The 23,754-nt window shown below is 31.5% G+C and overlaps 3 protein-coding genes across 3 annotated transcripts; all 3 read right to left on the bottom strand.

Moving 5' to 3' along the window:
* Positions 1-1,033: 1,033 nt before the first annotated feature.
* LOC107927173 (uncharacterized protein At5g01610) lies at positions 1,034-1,772 on the bottom strand. The gene has a single exon (XM_016858200.2). The coding sequence runs from the start codon at positions 1,660-1,662 to the stop codon at positions 1,126-1,128; it is 537 nt and encodes a 178-aa protein (XP_016713689.1). The 5' UTR covers positions 1,663-1,772; the 3' UTR covers positions 1,034-1,125.
* A 3,461-nt stretch (positions 1,773-5,233) lies between these two features.
* Positions 5,234-7,356, bottom strand: LOC107927236 (bidirectional sugar transporter SWEET17). The gene is made up of 6 exons (XM_016858258.2): positions 7,074-7,356; positions 6,950-6,986; positions 6,645-6,855; positions 6,384-6,545; positions 5,623-5,742; positions 5,234-5,506 (listed from the first exon to the last, which is right to left on the bottom strand). Exons 1-6 carry the CDS (start codon positions 7,291-7,293, stop codon positions 5,366-5,368), a joined length of 891 nt encoding a protein of 296 aa, XP_016713747.1. The 5' UTR covers positions 7,294-7,356; the 3' UTR covers positions 5,234-5,365.
* Positions 7,357-20,739: 13,383 nt separating this feature from the next.
* Positions 20,740-23,754, bottom strand: LOC107927190 (probable carboxylesterase 15). Its single transcript, XM_016858219.2, has 2 exons — positions 22,904-23,754; positions 20,740-21,190 (listed from the first exon to the last, which is right to left on the bottom strand). Exons 1-2 carry the CDS (start codon positions 23,575-23,577, stop codon positions 20,884-20,886), a joined length of 981 nt encoding a protein of 326 aa, XP_016713708.2. The 5' UTR covers positions 23,578-23,754; the 3' UTR covers positions 20,740-20,883.

The raw sequence follows: 23,754 nt of genomic DNA on the forward strand, positions 1-23,754 counted from the left end.
CTACAACACAATACACTGTCAAACAAGTGTAGGAAACTAATCCTAAAAGTCACTTTCTATCTAGAAGGCACAGCAAGACCGCAACTTTGGTTTATATAGAAGGCAAATCACTTGTAGTCAGTAAAGCAGATTGAAAGTCACTTTCAATCTAGGAAAAAAAATGGTGTGATCCCTTATATCAAGGTTCCAAGAAACCAGCATGCATGCAAATGAGATGAACCGAAACAGATCGATAACTTGACACTGTAAGCAAGGGCTAACAAGTCAAACATGTTGCCTTGCTACTAAGGTTAGGAAAGAGGGATAAAAAGACAAAGGATTTGTCAAAAGATGAAAATGACATGGTATACTTTAATGTTCATCTCCAAATGTATCACCAATCATGGTCCCTTATTCCCTTTCAATCCTGAATTTCCGGGAAAGGAAAAAACATCCCCTGAATTTTATTCTAGATCTATATCCTAATACCTAGTTAATACAGAAACTACTTAACTACACAACAAAAACTTGTTCCAAACTCCATTTTATTTATTCTAAATGCATAACTAGGGGTTCAGGTATACTTCAAACACACAGTAGAAGCATCAGCATGCCAATCATAATACTGGTCAGGTCTCATTGTCCAAAGAGACCAATCCTTGCTGCATCAGCAATGGAGTTTATGAAGAATCTTGTTCCAAATGTACTAAGACAGGCAATGCAAGGGAAGAAGGTTTAAGATGAAGCACAATACATGCAGAAACTATGTCTATCTGAAGCTCTAAACTAATGTTAAAGACATAGATAGATATTCAAGGTTCTAGCAAAAGGCCTTCAGTATCCCTCTTCCAACCATGGAAGCATATGGCATTTTACATGCATCCCAAAGAGAATTGAACCATTCACATGCATAGCATAAACATTTTGAGACACTGTTACAAAGATTCTATGAAATAGCTACCCATTCCATATCACGATTTGATAAAAAAAAAAAAGAAAAAAAAAGAGAGCATAGTTTCGACTTTAAAACAATAAAACCCATAAGCATATTATCAATTTGTTAATATAAGCACAGTCCATTCCATTGATTTGCATTAAAGTTCAACAAGGATCCATAATAGTACAATCCTCTCAGACAAACTTCTGCTAATTAGAAGAAACAAGAGGGTTTTTCCAAATCTTCCCTACTTTTTGTTGATTAATATCATTGCAATTCACCCCACACCCACATTGAGGACATTCTTCAAAATTATCAACAGGGAAGCCAGCACCAGCAATCCCAACAGAAAACTCAAGATCATCCCCTCTCCTTGAGACCTCAACAATATTAACCCACATGAAGAAAAGCTTCACACTAACACCTTCCAAGCTTGCAATTTTGCCCTTTGACAAATACCCTTTAATGGTATTCTTGTATTTCAATCGGTAAGACCCTTCAATGGTGAAACTACAACTACCGTTCAAAAAAGCAGAGAATTTTCCCGACGAATGGTCGAAGTCATAGCCCACAACACCTTTTGGGAGAATACCAATTGGAAAACCGAAGTCTTTGAGAACTTCATATGCTGTTGGCTTGTTGTTTTCAAGGGCGATTGTTTCCGGGACAAAAGATTGTGAAACGAGAAGAAAAAGGAAGAGAAAATTTGATGAAAATATGAATCTTTGAATTGAGAAAAAACCCATTTCTCAAATTCTATTTCTTTTTCCCTGTTGTAGTAATGATCTTTGTTTGTCCTTAGATTAGATGTATTTCAATATAAGTGGTGTTTTTTTTTTTTGAAACCAGAAATGAAAGTAAGACAGCCATGAATTTGTCCTAATCAAATGATTCCTTCAACGGCAAGATATCTGGAATTTTATTGTTATAATAATATTACTATATTAAGTGGTTCTGGGTTAGGCTAGTTTAGATTAGTTCTTGGTGAGTTTGGGCTAGTTTTTGTTACTTAAGCCAGCCCAAGATCATTATAAGATCTACCCATCATATTATAAAAAATACGAGTTGCAGTAATAAAGCATGTTTTCTTTTAGGGAAGAGTATATGTTTGAACTTTGAGTGTGGTATTATCATAAACTTTAAATTTGAATGTACGTTTGTTTTTCTTAATCCTTTTAAACTTTGATTTACTATATGTTTGTTTCTCAGCGGCAGTGTTAGTCTCCGGGCTGGCTACGACCTGCCTTTTTCTTCCACCCACCAATCACTTTTTTCTTTCTTTTGTTCGTTAAAACTCCACCATCCACCAGTAGTTTTTCTTGGAAAATGGGTGGTTTTTCTTCAGCTTTTTAATCTGTTTCCTGTTTAAAGAGTATTTCAAAATAATAAATGATTTCACGAGTCGATTTTGACCCATGTTGTTTTAAGTTTTATATGTTCTTTAGTTTATTTTTGTTAGGATCGTCCCGATTAAGCAATAAACAAGTAAAATAGCAGAAGAAATTGAGAAGATGAACACACAAATTTAACGTGGAAATACCCCTCCAAAGAGGATGAAAAACCACGGGCAAAGATAATTTTACTATAATGGCAAAAGAATGAAGAGTACAAAAGATGGAGATAAAACTAAACCCCGAAAACCCGAAAAACAAAGAACCCTCAAAACGTAAACACAAAATTCTCTAAATGTGTTATGAGTTCTAATCTAATTGGTGTTTTTTCTAAGGTTGTAAAAGAGCCTATTTATAGGCTAAATTCATATGTCAAATAATAATAAAATAATCTAAACTAATCAGTGTTTGACTGAAACAAATAAACAGAGTTTAACTAAAAGATTATTTCTCAAATTTGACTGAAAATAGGAGTCATACTTAACAAATCTCCACATTGACTTATATTTCCACAACGTCATCTTTGCCAAAGCCCGCTACGAGCCTATCTTGAACTATGCAGGGAATTAACTGAGTCGAATCTGTGCTTAGAAACTGGAAGACTTCTAGCCTTCGACTTGTACACTGCCAAATCAAAACTAACCCGGGTCTGATTTTCACGAACACAGTGCCTTAACTTTTCAAAACCTGCATCCAAAAGAAAACCTCTATTCAACGAAACAGTCATACATTTTTCCCTCCTATGACCAAGTTGCATCTGCTCCAAACGAGTTGACTTCGACTCTGTAACGGACGAGGGACGTCCGATTTCACCGGTCACTGTAGAACCTTCCAGAATATAAAGACTGCCAGTTCTTTTACCTTTTAACAAAACGAGAGCTCCACGAGATACTTTAATGCCGCTTGACTCAATGTTGATTCTGCATCCTTTCAAGTCTAAAATACTCAAGGAGATGAGATTATTTCGCAAATCAGGTACATACCTGACATCTGAGAGTGTCCTAATTGTCCCATCGTGTATCTTAATTTTAACAGTACCAATACCAATTACCTTACTAGATGAATCGTTTCCCATGCGCACAACTCCACCTTCAACCGAACTGTATGTAGAGAACCATTCTCTATTGAGTCACATATGGAAAGAACATCCCGAATCTAGGATCCACTCGGACGTGAGCTTGGAGTTATCGCTCGTTGACAGTAACAAGAAATCATCACCGCTTTCATTGGCCAAATTAGCATCAGCTACATCTTCCTCGTTACTCTCAGCAGCTCTTTTATTTCGCAGTTTATAACAATCTGCTTTGACGTGACCTAACTTTTTACAATAGCGACACCTTTTGTCTCGTTTCTTTGATGCTACCAAAACGGAAGCTTGCCTATCTACCTTGCTATCCAAATGAAGCTCATTGTCGAGTTTGTCTCTACTCAACAAATGACCCTTCACATCTTTGAACGAGATTTTGTCTCTGCCATAAATCAGGGTCTCCTTGAAAGACTTGTATGAAGGGGGTAAAGAGTACAATAATAGCATAGCTTGATCTTCATCATCAATATGAACCTCAATGTTCTTTAAATCATTTAAAAGAGTAATGAATTGACTGATGTGATCTCTAAGAAGCTCACATTCGTTCATGCGAAACGTAAATAGACGTTGTTTCAACACTAAACGGTTAGCCAAAGACTTAGTTGCATAAAGAGTTTCTAACCTTTTCCACAAGGCGGATAAGGTCTTCTCCATCAATACCTCCTGCAATACCGTATTCGTGAGGCACAACTGGATTGCAGACAAGGCCTTTTCATCAAGCTCTTCCCATTTTGTTTTATTTAGATTCTCAGGCTTTTTCCCGGTAACAACCTTTTTCAAACCGGATTGAACTAGAATTGCCATCATCCGAACTTGCCACAGATTGAAATTTGTCTCACCATCGAACATTTCAATTTCAAACTTTGTTGTTGCCATATCTGAATGGGCTGATCTATGAAAATTGAACTAGCTCTGATACCACTTGTTAGGATCGTCCTGATTAAGCAACAAACAAGTAAAATAGCAGAAGAAATTGAGAAGATGAACACACAAATTTAATGTGAAAAACCCCTCCAAAGAGGATAAAAAACCACGGGCAAAGATAATTTTACTATAATGGCAAAAAAATTAAGAGTACAAAAGATGGAGATAAAACTAAACCCCAAAAACCCGAAAAACAAAGAACCCTCAAAACGTAAACACAAAATTCTCTGAATGTGTTATGAGTTCTAATCTAATGAGTGTTTTTTTCTAAGGTTGTAAAAGAGCCTATTTATAGGCTAAATTTATATGTCAAATAATAATAAAATAATCTAAACTAATCAGTGTTTGACTGAAACAAATAAACAGAGTTTAACTAAAAGATTATTTCTCAAATTTGACTGAAAATAGGAGTCATACTTAACAGTTTTTCCATTGTTTAATAAGTCTTCAGTTTTAGAAGTTTTTGTCTGCTCTTGTAGCACGTTTTTTAGTCTTGCTTATGCATGGAATCTTAGTTTTACAAGTGATTTTAGCAATGATTTTGTAGTCATCCTCTTTAGTTTGGTGAACGCTTAATTTTTTTGTCAATTTTTGCTCACTGCTTTGGATCATCCGAGGCTGATTTCCTTGTCGTATTAAGTGCTTGCAATCGCTCGAGGTATTTTGTTTTTGAGTTGTGACAAAATCGATTGTCAACATATCATAATATTTTATTGATGTTGAGGTTAAAACTTTTATTGTGTTGGTGAAATTTATCCTTTAACATCTACGATAAGTGTTTATTATTATTTTTATCTGAATTATATAATTCCATTCATTAAATGAATTAATTCGAAATATTATATAAAAGTTTTAATCTGTTTTTTATTTTACAGATTACTTGAAACACATCCCACCCGGTCTATTAACCCACCGTGAACAAACCTCACCACATTATTTAATATTTTAATTATTGTACAAACAAATGATTAGTTGGATAATCATTAGTCATATCACTAAATAGATAATCAAACAACCCAATCATTTAATTATTGAGGAGATAATCATTTAATTTTTTAACATGAGGCTCTCATGCTGCCATCCATCATCAACATGATCAGATGTTGTCTTTGATTGTTTAGGTTTCCAATATATTGCATAAAGCACCAACTGAGTTGTTCCAAGAACAAACCCACTCCCATTTGGTATCTGTTCAAAAAAAAAATCCATTATTTTATAACATTAAGATAGGGATGGACATTAAATGAACTGACTGCAATAAATAAAAATAATATATATATAGATGATGATGGCAGGCAACTCACTCCAATAAACCAGTCATTAGTAAGCACTGCATAAACAGTCCAGGTTAACCCATTGATGAAAAGGATGAAAGACAGGAGGAATGGCATGTACTCCACACTCTTTGTACTCACCACTGTTTTCTGCACTTCTCAACACACACAATTGTAAAATCATGAATGCATTAATTTGGAGTAGAATTATTTGTCACATTTATTTAAAAAATAGAGTAAATTAGTCTTTATATATTAAATTCAAGAGTAATTTAATTTTTTCTATTAAAAATTTTATCTCTTTGTATCGTTAAAAATTGATTTATAGAACTAATTTATTCATTTTTTAGTAGAGGGACGGACTCTTATTATAAGTGTCTCTACGATACTTTTATCTCAAATTGATTTAGGTTAATATATTAATTATAACCAATATCATTTATTACTACATCAATATCAATTTCGTATTTAAGAATTATACTACTTATTAAATATAGGAATTTTAATCAATGTTTAAGAAAACCTAGACAAAAATATTGTCAAAGTTTGGACAAAGATTAAGCTTAGCTAAAACAAAAGTCAAATTTGACTTTGATAAGTACTAGGCTCAAACCAGATCTAATTTGGTCTCTTATATTTATCAAATTAAACATCTCCCACATGTAATGCTAGATCTTATTCAAAAAACTTGGAATGATTTTTATTCAAATGGGGTTTGGCTACGATTAACTTTGAATCACTACATGCAATAACGTCTGGAAAAAAAAAACAAGAGTTTAGAAGTGATATACCATGATAGAAAGAGGTGAACCATAGGTTGCAACACTGAAAAGCAGAGACAAGAATCCTGAAACATCGATTTGCATTTCTCTATTACAAAAAATCTGAGTAACCAACACGGCTCCTATTGGGAACACCACATCCAACACTCCGAAAAGTGTCGCAGTTATAGCCTGGAATTTTCCCAGAATCCAAACACAACATGATTATTGCTTAGTTTAAGAATATATGATCAATCTATATGAAAGGATCAATGGAAATTACCAACTTACTCTCGTCCTGGGAGGTGCGAAGATGAGGAATATGGTCACATATACAAGCTCAAGGACGGCACCGAAGCCGTTAATGGTGGCTACAAGTATACTGTTAGGCTTCACAATTCCATAGTAAACCCACATATATCCATTTAATAGTTTGACAACGTAAGGAAGACAATCGAATTCCTCGGTGGATCGACGCTGCATGATGTACCAGAATGTTTTGCTGGAAAATATGACAGTGAAATGATTCACAAAACAAAGCATGGTTTTTCCCATAAGTGTCATAAAAATGTAAGAGACAGGTACATAGTACTTACGCTGGAGCCAGGTAAACCAGACCTGTCGTAATGTTGCCTGCAAAAACATATAATCTTACAATCATGACACTCTTACAAAGTCACAATGCATTAATCAAAAACTAAAACGAGTTATTGGTATTACCTAGCAACCCAAAAATGGTTATTAAACTAACCATGTTGGAGAAAAATATTAAACTAACAATGGAACTTTGCTTTGGAGATGAAACTTCTATGCAGTGAGTTATTGTGGGATCTAAATGGTGATGGAAAAGTATAAAAATATCAGATTGATCCACTGAAGTTAATGATATATCAACCTCTCTGTCGGCTTTCTGATCTTTAATTGCATATACAATGGACATGACACATGTTCATACATGTATATATATGTGTGTATGTATATATTCTTTTGGTGAAAACCCGGAAAGGGAAACGAAAGTGATCGGACTATATGATAACAGAGATGAATGAATTATTAAAGGCAAACAATAAAAGTATAATTATTTGGTGAAAATGGAATAAAAATATAAATATGTGATAAAAAATATTAAATTGGTCCGATGTCATGGGTTGCGGATAAAAAATGTACATAAATTATCCTAGAGGTCAACTGATAAAATGAGACTTATTTAATGCACTTAAACTACTTCGGTTCATGGAATATATGAAGAAAATTATTTATTTGAAGTCTTGGTAGTTTAATGAAATACTCTAATTAAACTAAAATTACCTTGAATAATATCTGTAGATTAAATTTAGGAGAACTCAACTATAAATATAAATAGAGGTTTTTTTATTATTTGTAATACTATTATTTTATTCAATTAAAGTTGTTTTTATCTTTTTAAGATATTTTCACTTTATTTTGGTGTCTTAACTTTTAGATAGACGGATTTGAAAGAAGAAAAAAGGAATAAAATCTGGCGATTTAGTGTGATAAAAGATTATGATTTGACTCAATTTGCTTTTGTCAAGTAAAGCCAAACAATATAAGTTTGGATGTTTTCTGACTCAAAGTCAAAGATCATGATTTAAACTAATCAGCGGCTTCCACTTTTCCTAACTCTTTTGTCTTTGCCTCACATTAATTGGATGGAAGGGTGAATAAAATTTAATTTAATTGAAAAAAAGTTAAATTTTAAATTATTTAAATTGAATTAATCGAGTTAATTAAATTAATTTTAATTTTTTTTGAACTTTAAGTTCGAATCAAGTTCAATTTTTGAATTTAAATAACTCTAATTCGAATAAACTAAATACCAAAGTCTTTTACTTCCTTTCCTTCAACTCCCTCAAACCCATTTACTTTTTCCCAATTCCAAAATTTTTTTCCTTTTACTTTCCTTTCAAACTTTTTACTCTACCATCGAAAATTTTACTTCCCCAAACCCTTAAAATTTAATTTTACTTTTGTCGAAATCAATTTTGTTGATTTCAAAAAAAGTGGGATTGACTTTGAAAATAAAAATAAGGAGTCGCCATCGATATTTTATTGAGATGTGATCGGATCACCTTGAAAATAATTTTGGGTCTGCAAATTTTGAGAAAACAGGTTCGGGAGTCGGTTACGCACGAGGAAGGGTTAGCACCCTCGTGACGCCCAAAATTGGTACCGAATCGATTGTTTAATGTCTTAATGTCGAAACTTTGAAAAGTTTTTAAAATACGATCCTTTGAAAAGAAAATTTGAGTAAAATGAATTGGACGATGAGATTCACTTATTTCAAAGAAATAGATCGTCACACTTAGTAAGTTAGAGTGCAACATTTTGCATCCTCAAAATTAAATTTATCTCTCGACTTTTAAAACCTATGCATTTTGAGAAGGATATCCGATTATTTGGGTCAAATGAGAAAATCAAAACCCAGTAAGTTAGGGTTCGATTTCATAAAATTCCTAAATATCGAACATTGCCTTTATTTTTAAAATCCTCGTCTCGAGAAAATAACATGTCATATCCAATGCGTTAGGACACAACGTGTCGAATTCCCAAGAATGGGTTTTTATTTGAAATTTGTATGTTAAAAAAAATTTCGATTATTTAGATTCGACGAGGAAAATTGGAACCTAATATGTTAGGGCTCAATTCTCTCGAGGATTCCAAACTTCGAGTATTTTGAATATTTTTGAATAAATTGATTTTGATACTTAAATGATTGAAACATAACCTTTTAAGCGAATAAAATCCAATAGAATAATAATGTACAACGCGAATTGATAATTCGTAAATTGAAATGTACACCAATGAACAATAAGCAATTAATAAACAAAATACCGTATTTATAAGAGCAATAGTTGCATGTAAATATCATATTTAAAAGCTAATGAATTAAAAATAAATAATATATAGATATATATATACACATATATATGAAAGTATACATACAAAGAAAAATAAATACACATGTATGAAAGTTTAGAATAAATCAAAATAGAATTGAAATAAATACTATATAAATAAATTTTAAAGAAAACCAAAATACATAAAACGATATATGTATTAATTTGAACAAATCATACGTATAAAATGATAATCTTAATATAAATAATAATATATATTCATATATACAAGAGGTTGAAATAAACAAAGAATGTAATAAGATAGGGTTTTTAAAAATACAAGACCAATTTAAATAGTACATGACAATGAGTTTTAAATGACTAATATAAATTGATTTCAAACCGATAGTATAGGATAATTTTTAAAATAACTAATAAAAAAAATAAAATAATGCACAAAGCAACTTAACATAATAATTTACAAAGAAAATTGAAATAATCATGTAAAAGTTTAAAGTAATATATATATATATATATATATATATGAGAAATTTAAAAAAAATAAAACCAATTAATGATAAACAGAGGGAAGAAACAAATTTTCAAATTAACTAATATGTATATGCTAAAAAAATAAGAAAAATATGAAAAGCCGTATTTAATCTAAATAATAGGATAATAAGTAGTCAAATAAATTAATAAGTAAAGTTTAAATAAAATAACAGTATAATATAAAAATAAAAATAAAAATAATATTAGCATAAAAATATTAAACGGATTGATAAATCATAAACAAATCAATTAAAAGGACTACATTGAAATCAAGACTAAATTACAAGAAAAAAACAAAAATAAAACAAAACGGAGGGCCAGAGTATAATGCGCGAATAACATGAGGGCCAAATGGGAAATATTCCCTTCCCTCAAAACGCAGTGCCTTGACATGGATTAAAATGAAACAAAAACAAAATAAGAGATTAAATCTGAAAAGAAATAAAAGGATGGGATTGAAGTGCGCTTGAATAGTGGAGGGGCTGTGCGAGCAAATAGACCATCAAACGAAATACGCGGATCCTTCCCTCGGGTTGGGTCACCGCGCAAGTTATAGGGCCAATACGGCGCCGTTTTGGTGGCCACTGATTCAGGCCTCAAATGCCGCCGTTTCGACACCCCACAAGAACCAACTTTAAAATCCTAAATAGGGTTATTCGGCCACTAAGACATAACAGAGAAAACTTTGCCTCTCCCCTCTCCTCTTGCGCCGTTCATCGCCTCAAAACAAGGGCTCTCCGAATCCCATGCACGGCTCCGATTGCGGTGGAGCAAGCTCGAGACCAGTCACCAGGTAAATTTCCTTTCTCTAAACTTACCCCCTTTTAAATTTCTACACTAACAATGAAAGAAAAACAAAAGAGAAACAGGGAAAAACAAAGAAAGATTTCAAAAATCACCTTATGAAACTAGGTTTTACACTATTTTCTTTGAATATTTTCTTTTTCGCTTTATTATTCAATCTCGTATGTATGTGTGTCCATTCGGTTTTTTACAAAACGCTAAAAAATGGCTTTATATAGCCGAAAATAAATGAAAATTACAAAAGAAAAAACACCTTTCGCTCTTTTTCTTCTCTTTCCCTTTTGCTGTCAATTTCTGCTCGTTTTTGCTTGTTTGTTGCGTTGCAGGTACGGTCGTACGAGGGCCAGCTGGGACGTGGAACGCACGGATGTGCGCGGGAACGCACGTACGAAGGCTCGCGTGATGGTGGTGCACATGAGGCTCGTGTGTGAGGGCAGTGGCTGCTGGGGGTTTACTTGCTGTGGTGGCTGGAGCTGTTTCAGAAACTGCTAGGGTTTCTGCTTATGTTCTGGGCTCAGAATCGGGTCTAAGTTTAGGTATTGGGTTGAGATTTAGGCCATTGGGCTGGTGTTTTAAACATAAAAATTTTTGTTTTTATTTTTATTTTGATTTGATATATATTTTTATTAAAGGCCGGGCAAATATTGGGCCTTACAACTTTCTTCACAAAACTTTTACTTCCTACAAATCTTCAAAAAAAATTTCCTTTTGCTTTTCCCTAGAACTTTTATTTCCAACAAACTTCAAAAACTTTTTTTGTTAACTTTTGTCTACAATTTATATTATTGAATTAAATTTCAAATTTTGTACTATTTATATTATTTAATTATTTAATTATGCTGAATCTTTATCAATTTCTGTTAAAATTGAATGATTGATGATGTTATAAAATTTATCTTTAAAATAAATTTTATTAAAAAATCACATTTTTTACATTTAATTTATATTTTTTTAATTTCAAAATATACGGTGACAAGAATCAGAAGATAATTGAAGCTACTAAGTAAGTAAATAAGCTAATCCGTATAAAAGATTAATAAATAAATTATGAGGGGATAAAAGTTAATAACAAATTTGATTACGGTGGGTGGTAGTCGTTACAAAAACCTTAAGTCATTTTTTTAATTTAACTTGAACAAATATATTCGATTTGATTTGAATTTCTTCTCAGTGGATTCTATTTGAGAAAAGTTCAAATCGAGTAAAAATAATAAAATATAATTTATCAACTCAATTAACTTAAAATTTTTTATTTGATTCGATTCAACCTCACCCCTAAATTTACTAGCTTAATACCTTTTTAAAGAATAAACTACATATCATGGAGCTCACTTGCCATTTTTTACCCAAAACTTTATGGGCTTTAGTTTCTTGCCCTTTGTGTTAGTCAGACGTGTTGCTATAAAATCAAGCAAGAATTGAATTTAAATCTTTTAATATAAATTAAGTTATCTTATAATAGAGGAAATTTTAATCTTTATGTATATATATATCACTATTTATTCATCTTTATCCCGAGTTACGAAGATAATCGAAGACCTTTATATATATATACATTTGAAAATTCATTTTGTTCATTAAGAAACTGTCTTTTTAAGTACAAATATTGTACAAATAAATTTGAACTTTGTGGAGATAAATCTTTGGAGAGAGTGATCCTATTTAGACTATTTAGAGTATAAGATTGAGATTGCTAGAATAAAACTTAAATCACACCTTATACTCGTTAATGTATAGTGGAATGACTTTTTAAGCAAGACCGCAGGCGTAGGAAGATTTCAAACTATGTAAACAAGTTCTTGGTTTTCATCTCTCTATATTCCTTACAGTACTCTTGGTCCAATTGCAATTGATCTTACATTTGCCTAGCAAAAATCAACCAACTTTTACCATACTTAATTTTTTTGGTCACCTAACTAAAAAAAAATACAAAATGATCACTCAACCAATCCAATTTTCATTTTTTGGTCCAATTCTATTAACTGGCATTAACTTTATGATGGAGAGGTGACAAGGCAGTTCTAAAATTGACATATTAACAAATTTAACCCTCAACGTTTAAATATTGTGCCAACGTGGTCATGATTTTAAAGAAATTAACTCTTAATATTTACACATTATCTCAATTTAGTAGTTATTCTAAAAATAAATAAATGAAAATTCTTTTCTTTTTACTTCCTTTTCTTTCCTTCCTCCTTATCTTCTTCATTTTTTTCTTTTCTATTCTCCTTTCTTCTTACTCCCCCAAACTTAGCTGCGGTCGTCTTCACCTCCATTGTGTCTGATGTCTTATCCGATGACCAATGACACCGACTACTAAATTTAAATTTTTCTTTAAAGACAAAAGGTTAAAATATGTCATAAGTACATGCACTCTTCATAAATTTGGAATTTAGTCCTTATATTTTTATTTATAGGAATTTAGTTCCTCTACTTTTTGAGATTTCAAAATTCAGGTCCAACTATTAACATTACTGAAGTTTGTTTTTGTTAAATCATGTTCATTACAACATCATTTTTTTAGTTACATACCTATCAAATTAGTTTTTTTTTTATTTCAAAATATCACACCAACAAATTTAACCAAAAAATAGTAAAATTAACAATTGGACATAAATTTTGAAATCTAAAATGTAGAGAAACTAAATTTCTATAAATAAAAAGTATAGAGATTAAATTCTAACTATATAAAAATTACAGAGAATTATAGGGGTATTCAAACTTCGGTTAAAATCGAATTAACCGACTGAACCGATCTAATTCGGTTAATCGGTTGGTGGCTGAACTTAGTTCAGCTGGAGGTCAGTTAATAGTTTTTTTAGAATTTTGGTTATTGGTTAATTCAGTTCGAAATCGAGTAATTAACTGAATTAACCGAACTTAATAATTAATATTATGTGTTAATTTCAAGACTTGTGTAATATTTTTAATTATGTAGTGTTTCAAGACATAAAATTTTGGTTAATTTAGTTAACTTTCAAGACAAAAACATATATTTCGGTTAATTTCAATGTATTTTTTTATATGTTTTATACTTTGTTTTGACCAAAAGACAAAAACATATGAATTTTGATTAATTCGGTTAACCGACCAAATTAATCAAAATATTTCGATTCTGTTATTTTTTTTTGAAAAAATTTTGATTAAATTAACGGTTAAAAAATTATATAATTCGATTAATACTAATTCGGTTCAATTAATAACCGAACCGACCATTTAAAAACCTAAAGGCATATTTCAAACCAAGACAAAGCCTTTAAAGTTCAAACAATATTTGCGTATCTATACCTCACAAAGCACAAAGTCATTTCCTTCCTTCCACTTCTACTCCCACTCATCCACTGCCCTCCACCATCCCCACCTTCATTAATGCCGCCGCCTCAAAATGTCGTCAACGGAGTCCCTCATCCTCCAATTCCATGAAATCTCTGCCGTTAAATTCGACAACTTTAAGCTAAAATGTATCAAATATATATCATCAATATATAAGTATGAAGTACAGGTTAACTGATTACTAAAATATCTTTTTCACATAAAACATTTTTAATATTTTGATATAATTAAAAGTGATTTACCATGCAAATTAATTATTAAAAGTGTTTGACCAAAATATTTCTTTAATATTTAATTTTAAAACATTTTTAATGTTATGATATAATTAAAAGTGATTGACAAAATTATCTTTCAAAATTTTTAATCCTTAATCTAAATTTTATGCCAATAGCATCCTCAAGAGGTTTGCTTCAATCCTTCTGAGTTTGCTTTCTTGAATCAAGACCATTAGCGACCTCCATTTGACAATTAAATTTGCCGATGAATGGAATATTGATATGTTAATTATAGAAAATTAAGAACCAATATTATTATTGATTGAGTTTTAGCTCGATTGGTATGAATATTATTGTCAATGCAAGAGGATGTAAGTTTGAGACTTTTTATTTTTATGGGTTGGAGAGGAACTATGAGTAATTTTAGGTATTATGTCAAAAAAAAACAGATATGATATTCAAATTGTTGGAATTCGCTCAAGATGGAGATGATTTTTTTTAAAAGTTTATTTTAATATTTGAAGTTGGTTTTTATTTTAAAAAAAATTAGGTTAAAAAAGTACAAACCTAACTTAGAAAAGACCAATTAAAAATTTTAATTAAAATTATCGCATTGTTGGATCTCGTCTAATACAAATAAGAGATAATGGTATATTCAGTACTCGAATTTTATCAAATCTTCTAATGTGGTACTTATACTTTCACAATGTCTATTTTGATACATGTATTTTTATGTTGTTTATCAATGTGGTACCTCTGACTAAAAGTGTTAATTTTTGACATATTAGGACATGTGGCCCAATTGTAATTCAAGGGTGAAAATAGGATTAATTAACATGTTAGGATTTAGTTTTTTTGTTGAAAAGATAAAATTAGGGGATAATGGGTGAGAAACGATATGAAAGCAAGGGGAAAATAGGATTATTGAATATGGGGTGCGGTCTTTAGTGTTTTTTAAAAATTTTCTAAAAGAAGTGACATGTGGCGTCTTACAATTAGGTCACGTGTTCTGATAGATAAAAAATTAACACCATTAGTCAGAAATACCGCATGGTTAACGATACAGAAGTACAAGTATTAAATTAGACATTTTGAAAGTTCATATATCATATTAGAAGGTTTGATAAAGTTTAAATACCAAATATGTAATTATTCCAAAAAATAGAAAAGATGTCACCAGAGTGGTAATATTGGTTCAATGGAGTATTACTCATATGAGTTAAATTTTTTTTAAAAAAAAAGACATCGATGAAGCAGAACGAATGGTTTGGTGGAGCACACTCAATATCAACTTAGAAAGGATTAATCATCTTGGATCTATTGTTCAACCCCTCTTAATTAGCTTCTACAACTTAGAAATCTAGTATTGGTTCGTATTAATTGTTGGTTGTTATATCTTTACCTAGTTTCACTACAAGAAATTAAGCTTTTAGCGGCGTTTTTAGTGGCATTTGGACCAAAAATGCCGCAAAAGTTATACATTAGTGGCGCTAATCGGAAAACCCCGCAAAAGGTTAGAGCTACAGTGGCGTTTGGACCAAAAACGCTGTGAATATGTATTAAAATTTCGTAAAACGATGCCGTTTCACTACAGGAAGTAAGTTTTTTTAGTAGCGTTTTGATTGAAAATGCCGTAAAGGTGATACATTAGTGGCGTTTTTTATAAACGCCGCAAAATTGCAATACCAATTCGAGTTAAACATCGTTGTTTCACTACAGAACATTAAATTTTTAGTGGCATTTTGACTGAAAACGCTGCAAAGGTTATACATTAGTGGCATTTTCATAAACGCCGCAAAATTACAATTCAAATTTGACTTAAACGGTGTTGTTTCACTACAGGGAATTAAGGTTTTAGTGGCGTTTTGACCGAAAACGCCGCAAAGGTTATACAATAGTGGCATTTTTCATAAACGCCGCAAAAATACAATACCAATTTGACTTAAACGGCGTCGTTTCACTATAGGGAATTAAGTTTTTAGTGGCGTTTTTCATAAACGCCGCAAAATTGCAATGCCAATTTGACTTAAACGTCGTCGTTTCACTATAGGGAATTAAGTTTTTTAGTGGCATTTGGCTTGAAAACGTCGCAAAGGTTATATATTAGTGGCGTTTTTCATAAACGCCGCAAAATTGCAATACCAATTTGATTTAAACGACGTCATTTTGTTAGCCCCGAAAATCCTTTAGCTTTCCCCAAATCAGATTTCCCCAAAATTTTTCCCAAAACCCTTTATTTATTCCCCAAATTCTTTTCCCCAATTTCCCCAATTCCTTTAGCTTTTGATAAAAACACCGTAAAAAATATTTTATTTTAGGGTTTAAGATTTAAAGTTTATGATTTAGGATTTATGATTTTTAAGGTTCAATGTTTAAGGTTTAGGGTTTAGAGTTTTAAGGTTGAAGGTTTAGAGTTTTAGGGTTTAGGATTTATTTCCGTATACAAAAATCCACCTCTTGGTAATTTTGAATTTGGGAAGTTAAGCAGATTGAGTCTTAGATCAATTAGTGTGAGCATTGTTATCAAGATAAGAGAACATGGGTTTGAGTGTGTTGAAAAGCATTATCCTCCTGTTTATGAGTTGGGGAGGAATTATGAGTAGTTGTAGGCATAATATCAAAAAAGAATTTGAGAAGTTAAATTTTATCAAAATTATCAATTTGGATAAATTCTATCAGTTGCACAAAAAATTAAACTCGTGGATACAAACTCTTCGTAAGGAAGTTTGGTTTCATTTTTTAAAAGTATTTTCGTACAAAATTATAAAATTTTACAAATTAAATATATTGTTTGAAACAAAACAAACTTAATTTAAAGGAATTTAAGAAATAATTAAACCTTTCAAATATATAAACAAAAAAGAAAATTGGATTGAATCTTAACTTTAAATATTTATTAGTATCAAAGGCATTAACATCGTTTATGAGAAAAACGCCGCAAAAGGTAAGCAATACCGTTTTGCTCCCTGTATTCTATCCCTTCTCTTTCCCCTAAACCATAACCCCGAAATCCCTTAGTTTATATCCCTAAATCCAGAATCCCTTATTTTTCCCCCTTAAAATTTCGGCATCCCCAAATCCCTTAATTTTTCCCCCAAACCAAAATCCCAAAATCTCTTTGATTTTCACCGATTGTCTGCTGCATCACCGTCGACTGTCTCCTCTGCTGTATCGTCGTTGACCCTCCTCTGTCGCATCGCCGTTACACTCCTCTGCCGCATTGGCGTGTAAGCTTTTTCCGTTTGTTTGTGATTATTGTTAGCCCTAAAATTACATGTTCCTTGATGACAATAATTTACTTTTAAATAGAGTAAATGTTATCTGTTAAGGGAACAAGAAAAAGTAAATGTTATCCTGTTTTGTTTATTTTTTTTAAAAGAAATCGAATTCAGGGATGGGTTGGGTTGATTTTTTCATTGAAAATTTTTAGTTTTAGAAGCATTATTTCCATTAGACCTTTCGATGTTAAAACTTTCTAAGTTATCATATCAATTCTCAAGTAAAGTCTCTTCCTATCTTGACCACCAATGATATCTGCATTCAATAAGATTTTGAGAAATATATTGCTAGTAGGTGAAGTGCCCTTGGAAATTATGCCAAAAAGTAGCATATATGTTGTAACCTTATTCTTCTTCTTTTTTCTCTATTTCAATACAATATTTTTTTTATGAAAGTGAGTAACATTGGCATTTGTCGAATATGATATTTATCCATGACATGTGAAACATTTAATAAAGAAGCCTGTAAGGGTCAACAAGTTGAACCCAGGACATTAAGAAAGCAGAATGAGAGACATGAATATAGGACAAAATTTACCATTAAAAATAACAAAACCATGTATAACATACATTATTTATTTCCTTGATCACTCTTTGCAAAACAATCCGGGCCAGCCATTCCTTATTCATCCATACGAATAACACATCTCAGTCCCTCACCCGCCTGCATCAACTCAAATGCCTTGTTGATCCTTGAGAAGGGCACAGTGTGTGTGATGAATTTATCCAGCTGAAGTTCCTGCAACATTAAAGATATTGTTTAGGTAAAATTTTACTCTCCCTTGTTAATATGTTTACTAAAATACTGCTATTAAATTTATAATCATATTTTTAAACAATAATTTTAATTTGATAAGGTTTTATAACATATTTGTAATTTTATAAATAATTTGCCAGTACTCTTGTACTTAATTTGATCAATTTTAGTTTATGTATTCTTTGAATTGGTCAATTTTAGCTCTAGTAATTTCCAAAATTTGAAACTTTAGTCGCGGCCAAATGATAGTAGCTTAGCTTATGTTTTTGGGAAAAGCGCCGCTAAAGGTCATGTTTTTTAGCGGCGTTTGTGTGAAAGCGCCATTAAATGTCATGTTCTTTAGTGGCATTTATTGGAAAAGCGTTGCTAAAGGTCATGTTCTTTAGCTACATTTGTGTTAAAAGCGCTGCTAGAGGTTATGTTCTATAGTGGCGTTTTTGTGAGAAACGTTGCTAAAGGTCATGTCTATAGTGGCGTTTTTCACATAAACGCCGCAAAATTTAGCAGCGTTGTCTATATCGGCGTTTTTTGCGACACTTATAAAATTACTGCAAATAGTTTTAGCGACGCTTATAAGCGCTGCTATAGGCTTAAAAAAGCGCCGCTAAAAACCCATTTTGCTGTAGTGTTTGTGCATGTGACACCACGAGAGGTTATTTGTGAAGTACCTATGGGTGGAACTTTATCATGCATTATCCGATTGGTTATTAGGGGATTAGTTATTTGGGCATCTCACCTTTCACCAGGTCGTTTGCTTTTAACTAGAATATCAGAGCAGTACATGAAGAAGGGATAAAGAAAGGATCTTTCCCATTAGCAACCCTAAGCAATATCCTCCGCACTCTATCTTCCTCATCTTTACAATTTCCTCTACCTCCTTTACTTTTTCGACTCTCCGTCTGTTTAGGTGAATTGACCTCCTTAACACCACTATAATCATCTTTTCCTTGTCTCCTCCTTTGTTGAATATGTGTATCAACATTCACTTTATAGTCTAGATCTATACAAACTCACCCAACCTTAGAGACAGATTCTTGATTTTCCTTTTAGATATTCTACAAGGGGCAGCCTACTCTTTGTCTATTTTTGACAAAAAGGGAGAAGATAGATCACTCATGTTCTTGCTCGTTATTTGTTTGGTTTTATTAGACTAATTTTATGTGGGTTTGTATGACATGATTGTATCATCCTTTAACACACGTGGATATTGTAAAAAAATAAATCAAAATGTATTATTTATATTACCTTTTATTTTGCCATTTTAAAAAAGAAGATGAACTATCTGAAAGAGCTTAAATTATGGAATTTGTTGTTTCATAATTTAGAGGATAAAGATTAGTTTATAATAAGGAGAGATTGTGGTGATGAAAGAGACATCATCGCTTTTGACAACTTAATCCTTAATTTCAGGAGCATTATCGTCTGGAAGATTAACCATTCCCTTTTCTTGTTCCTTCAATTTCAAACCAATTTTGAGCAGCCATGAATGCCAGAACAAATCAATCACCCATTTTGATAGTAAGCTTATTATTATTATATTATTATCTAATATTATCTAATTTTGGAATATTTGAATTTGTACTATGGCAATCTCTATTAATCTCATACTCCACTTTAAGTTATTTTGGATTCAGATTATTTTATATTTAAGTTAATTTGAGTTCGGGTTATTCACTTTAATTTATGATTAAATTGAATTGAGTTTAAATTCAAGTTGACGGGAAAATTTTCTGGGTTTAAATTGGCATTATCATATCTAAAAAGGGTTTTACACTATAGTATTAATATAGTATTTCACATATATAACTATATGATACAATAAAAATAATTAAGGTTTCATTTGTTTCATTAAAAACAGCTTTTGAAAAATGTATTAATTTTCTGGTATTTGGATAATTCTGCATAAAATATTTTTTGTTGTTTGACAAATTATCCTGAAATCATTTTTTAAAAGTTGTTCTTAGTGAAATAAACGCAACATAAATATATTTATTACAAAATATTATAGTAGCATTTCTTTTTGACAATAAAACTTTTTTTATAATAAAATAATAATTAATATAATATATAAACTTAATAATAAAAAATCTCTAATTAAAACTTAATTTAAATAACACATATTACATATATGAGAGTCGATAGGGACACATAAGAGTTGGAAGTGATAAATGAAGTTGAGCATGATTTAAATAAATACTCGTATTTATATAATTAAAATATCCATATTTTATAATTTACACAATAAAACATTTATTATTAAATATGATATATATATTTATTATTAAAATATTAATATAAATATTTCCAATAATATAATAAGAATATTATTTTAAAATTTAAATTATTATTGTTAAAATTGTACTATTAAATAATTAACTAAAAACAATTAATTATATTATTAAATATGTATTTTTAATAGTATTGGATATTATAATATTTGATGTTAACATTTTAATATTTTTAAAAATTAAATTTAAAACTTTATTGTTAATATAATAATATTAGGCTTGATTGAATTTAATTTTTATATAAAATATAACATTATTTATAATAAATTCTTTTTTCGAAATATAAAGAGACAAGTTGATCTACAAAAAATAAAATTATTTTTCAGTGAAACAAACCATCTAAAAACACAATATAACACAAAAAAGTAACTAGCTACACCAAAAATATATAAAAGAAATTTGCTAAATAATACACATTATTCAGAAATCACTATATATAAGACTTTCAATTGGAGTTATCTAAGATGAAGTCTCCTATACGTTGTATTACTTTCTCAGCCACATCGGAGAAAGGATGATCAGTGAAAAAGCCATGCTGTTGGCCTTCAACCTCCACAAATTCAACCTTCTTCCCCAATTGTTTCAACCTTGTAGCATAACCTTCAAGCCTATCTCTCAATATTTCACCCCCACCCACCACTACCAAAATGGGATCCAACGGTACCTCCGCAAGGTTTTGGCTACAGGGCCCGAAAGGGTTCACCAACGGATCATCCAAAGTACTTCCAACAGGTATCGATAGCCTCCAAAACCTATGAAAATGAAAACATCAAGATAAAAGTTCTCCATGTATGCTGACTACTGTGTAAGCATGGTGAGGGGGAAATATATACATACACACGGAAATCAAAGAGCCAATCATCGATTTTAGGGGTCCTTCATTGAGTGTGACATTTCAATTTAGTTGGCCTATCCTCACAATTGATTCATTAGTTTCATTCTACAAAATCGAAAATACTAGACCATTCATCGATCGTTTTCAATTTTTTTTTGGTTGCTCTATTCAAAAGATTCTCATAAAATCATAATTGTTTCCACCATTGAATAGATTTTTGATTATATTAGTTGCCCATATTGCTTGTTCTTTCTGCATAGATAAGGGTTAAACCATATTTATATTGATCAAAGCTTATTGCCTTCTCTTTCTGATATAATGAAAGGTCACTTCATTAGACATGTATAAAATGGTTATATTCCATATCTGGGTCCTCTTAAATATTAGCAATTCAATTTAATCCTATAATGGAGGGTACTGTCTCTAGATGCTTTCATCGTTAATTTGAAGGATGTTATTGACATTATGCATTCATTCCTTTTTGAAAAAGATTTTTCAATTGTTCATGTGTTAATTGGACAGTTCAAAAATCATGGAACACTGAAAGATTCTAAGGTTTTATACTTAAACTTTTGTGAAAGAAAAGGTCCTCTATATTCCATTCAAACTATGAATTAATTTTATGTTAAGTGAACAGTGAAGATGAAAGAAATGTGAGAAAGAAAGTAGGCTAAAATGCTTATCTAAAGTGGAAAATTAAGAGGAATTTATCCTTGCAATTAGTGGAACAACCATGAATTAATTATTAATAATAAATATGATAAAAGCAGTGAATATATACAATTGTTTACCTTAACTTCAATTTTACCTTTATATAGAATATCGAATAAACTGCCCATGAAAAATTTTTGAATTTTTTCAATGAAATTTGGATTCCAATCCCATTAATTGTTAACGATTAATTTTGTCTTCTAAAAAGGGATAAATTAGTCCTGTAGGTTAGATCAAAGAGTAAACTAATCCTTTTTGTTAAACATTTCATCCATTTCACTGTTAAAACCTGATGCGGTTGATGGCATAACCAAACAGTTACATGTGACGTGCTACATATAACTCATGTTGATATACATATACTAGTTTTTAAGAGTAGAAATTGATGACATTTTTAATAGACGTATAGGGATTAATCTGCCTATTTTTTTATTAGAAAGGGCAAAATGCAATCTGGCTCTTAATATAAGGGTCTCCATGGTACTTTTACAGGATTAATTGCACCAGACATTAGTAAACTACTGTTTAGATTCTAAATTAGTTTCCAAACTTTAAAAATGCTCTATTCAACTTAGATATTCGGTAGAGCATATTTAAAACATGTGTATTAACGACATTATCTAGTACTTTTTTTAACATATCATATTAAAGCATTGTAGGATATGACATGTTTTAAATATTATCTACGTCAGATGCAAACTGGTATTTAATGTTCAAGTTGGTGAAAAAATTTGATTGATACAATATTAGTATTGAGGACTCAATTAGAATGTTTTGAAGTTTGAAGATTAATTTAGATTTAAACAATTGTTTGAGGATGCCTGGTGAAATTAACCCAATTGTTAATTAACTAAGATTGAATTGTAATATTTGTTAATTAAAAAGAAAAAAGAAAGAGTGAAATTACTATGATCCTAACCTGTCATACATCTCCAAGTTCCAAAATTCTTCACAAGGCTGCTCTAGCTCGCTCTTTGTTCTCACACTCCCACCAAAAAATGGAGCCACCAGCACGTACCCTCGAACCCTAACCGGTGCCAACTCCATTGAACCAGCCTTCAACTTGACAGCCAAATGGTGTGCCAAGTTGCCCCCAGACGAGTCGCCCAAAACAAACACCCGGTCAAAGTCAACCCCAGTCAACCACGTATCCACGTCTTCAACATTCTTCCCATGCATGGCTGCTTGTCCCTGCAGCCACTTTAGGGCTAAACACGCATCGTCGGAGGCCGCGGGTAGCCGGTGCTCGGGTGCTAGCCGATGATCTGGCGCCACAACCAGCATGTTAAACGCCGTTGTTAGGCGAACACAAAGGTTATGAAAATGCGGGAACGTACGGGAACCGAAACAGAAGCCTCCGCCATGGAAATAGAATAGGATCGGAAGCTTTTCAAGAGAAGTGGAAGAGGAGGGTTTATATAGACGAAGATGGAGGTTCCGGTTGGCGTCGAAAAGGAGGTCTTTGTAAAGGACGGAGTCGTCGTCGAGGAGAGGAGTTGGACATGGGACTTCAGGGTTTCGAGAAATGGAACCATCGCTGTAGAGCTTGAGGAGACCAAAGCAGTCTTCAACGACATGAGGAAGAGAACCCATTTTTTTCTCTCACTTTCCCGGGAAAGTTTGTTGTTGTTTGGTAGAGAGGAAAAATGTCATGAACACACTATATATAGAAAGGTGAAAGGACTAAAACAGGGATTATGCATGTAAGTAAACAGTCTAAATTGGATTTATTAGGTTTTTTTAAATGTTAAACATGATCCGTGTGGGCTG

The sequence above is a fragment of the Gossypium hirsutum genome, chromosome D11, assembly GCF_007990345.1.
Source record: "Gossypium hirsutum isolate 1008001.06 chromosome D11, Gossypium_hirsutum_v2.1, whole genome shotgun sequence".
Classification (NCBI taxonomy): Eukaryota; Viridiplantae; Streptophyta; class Magnoliopsida; order Malvales; family Malvaceae; genus Gossypium; species Gossypium hirsutum.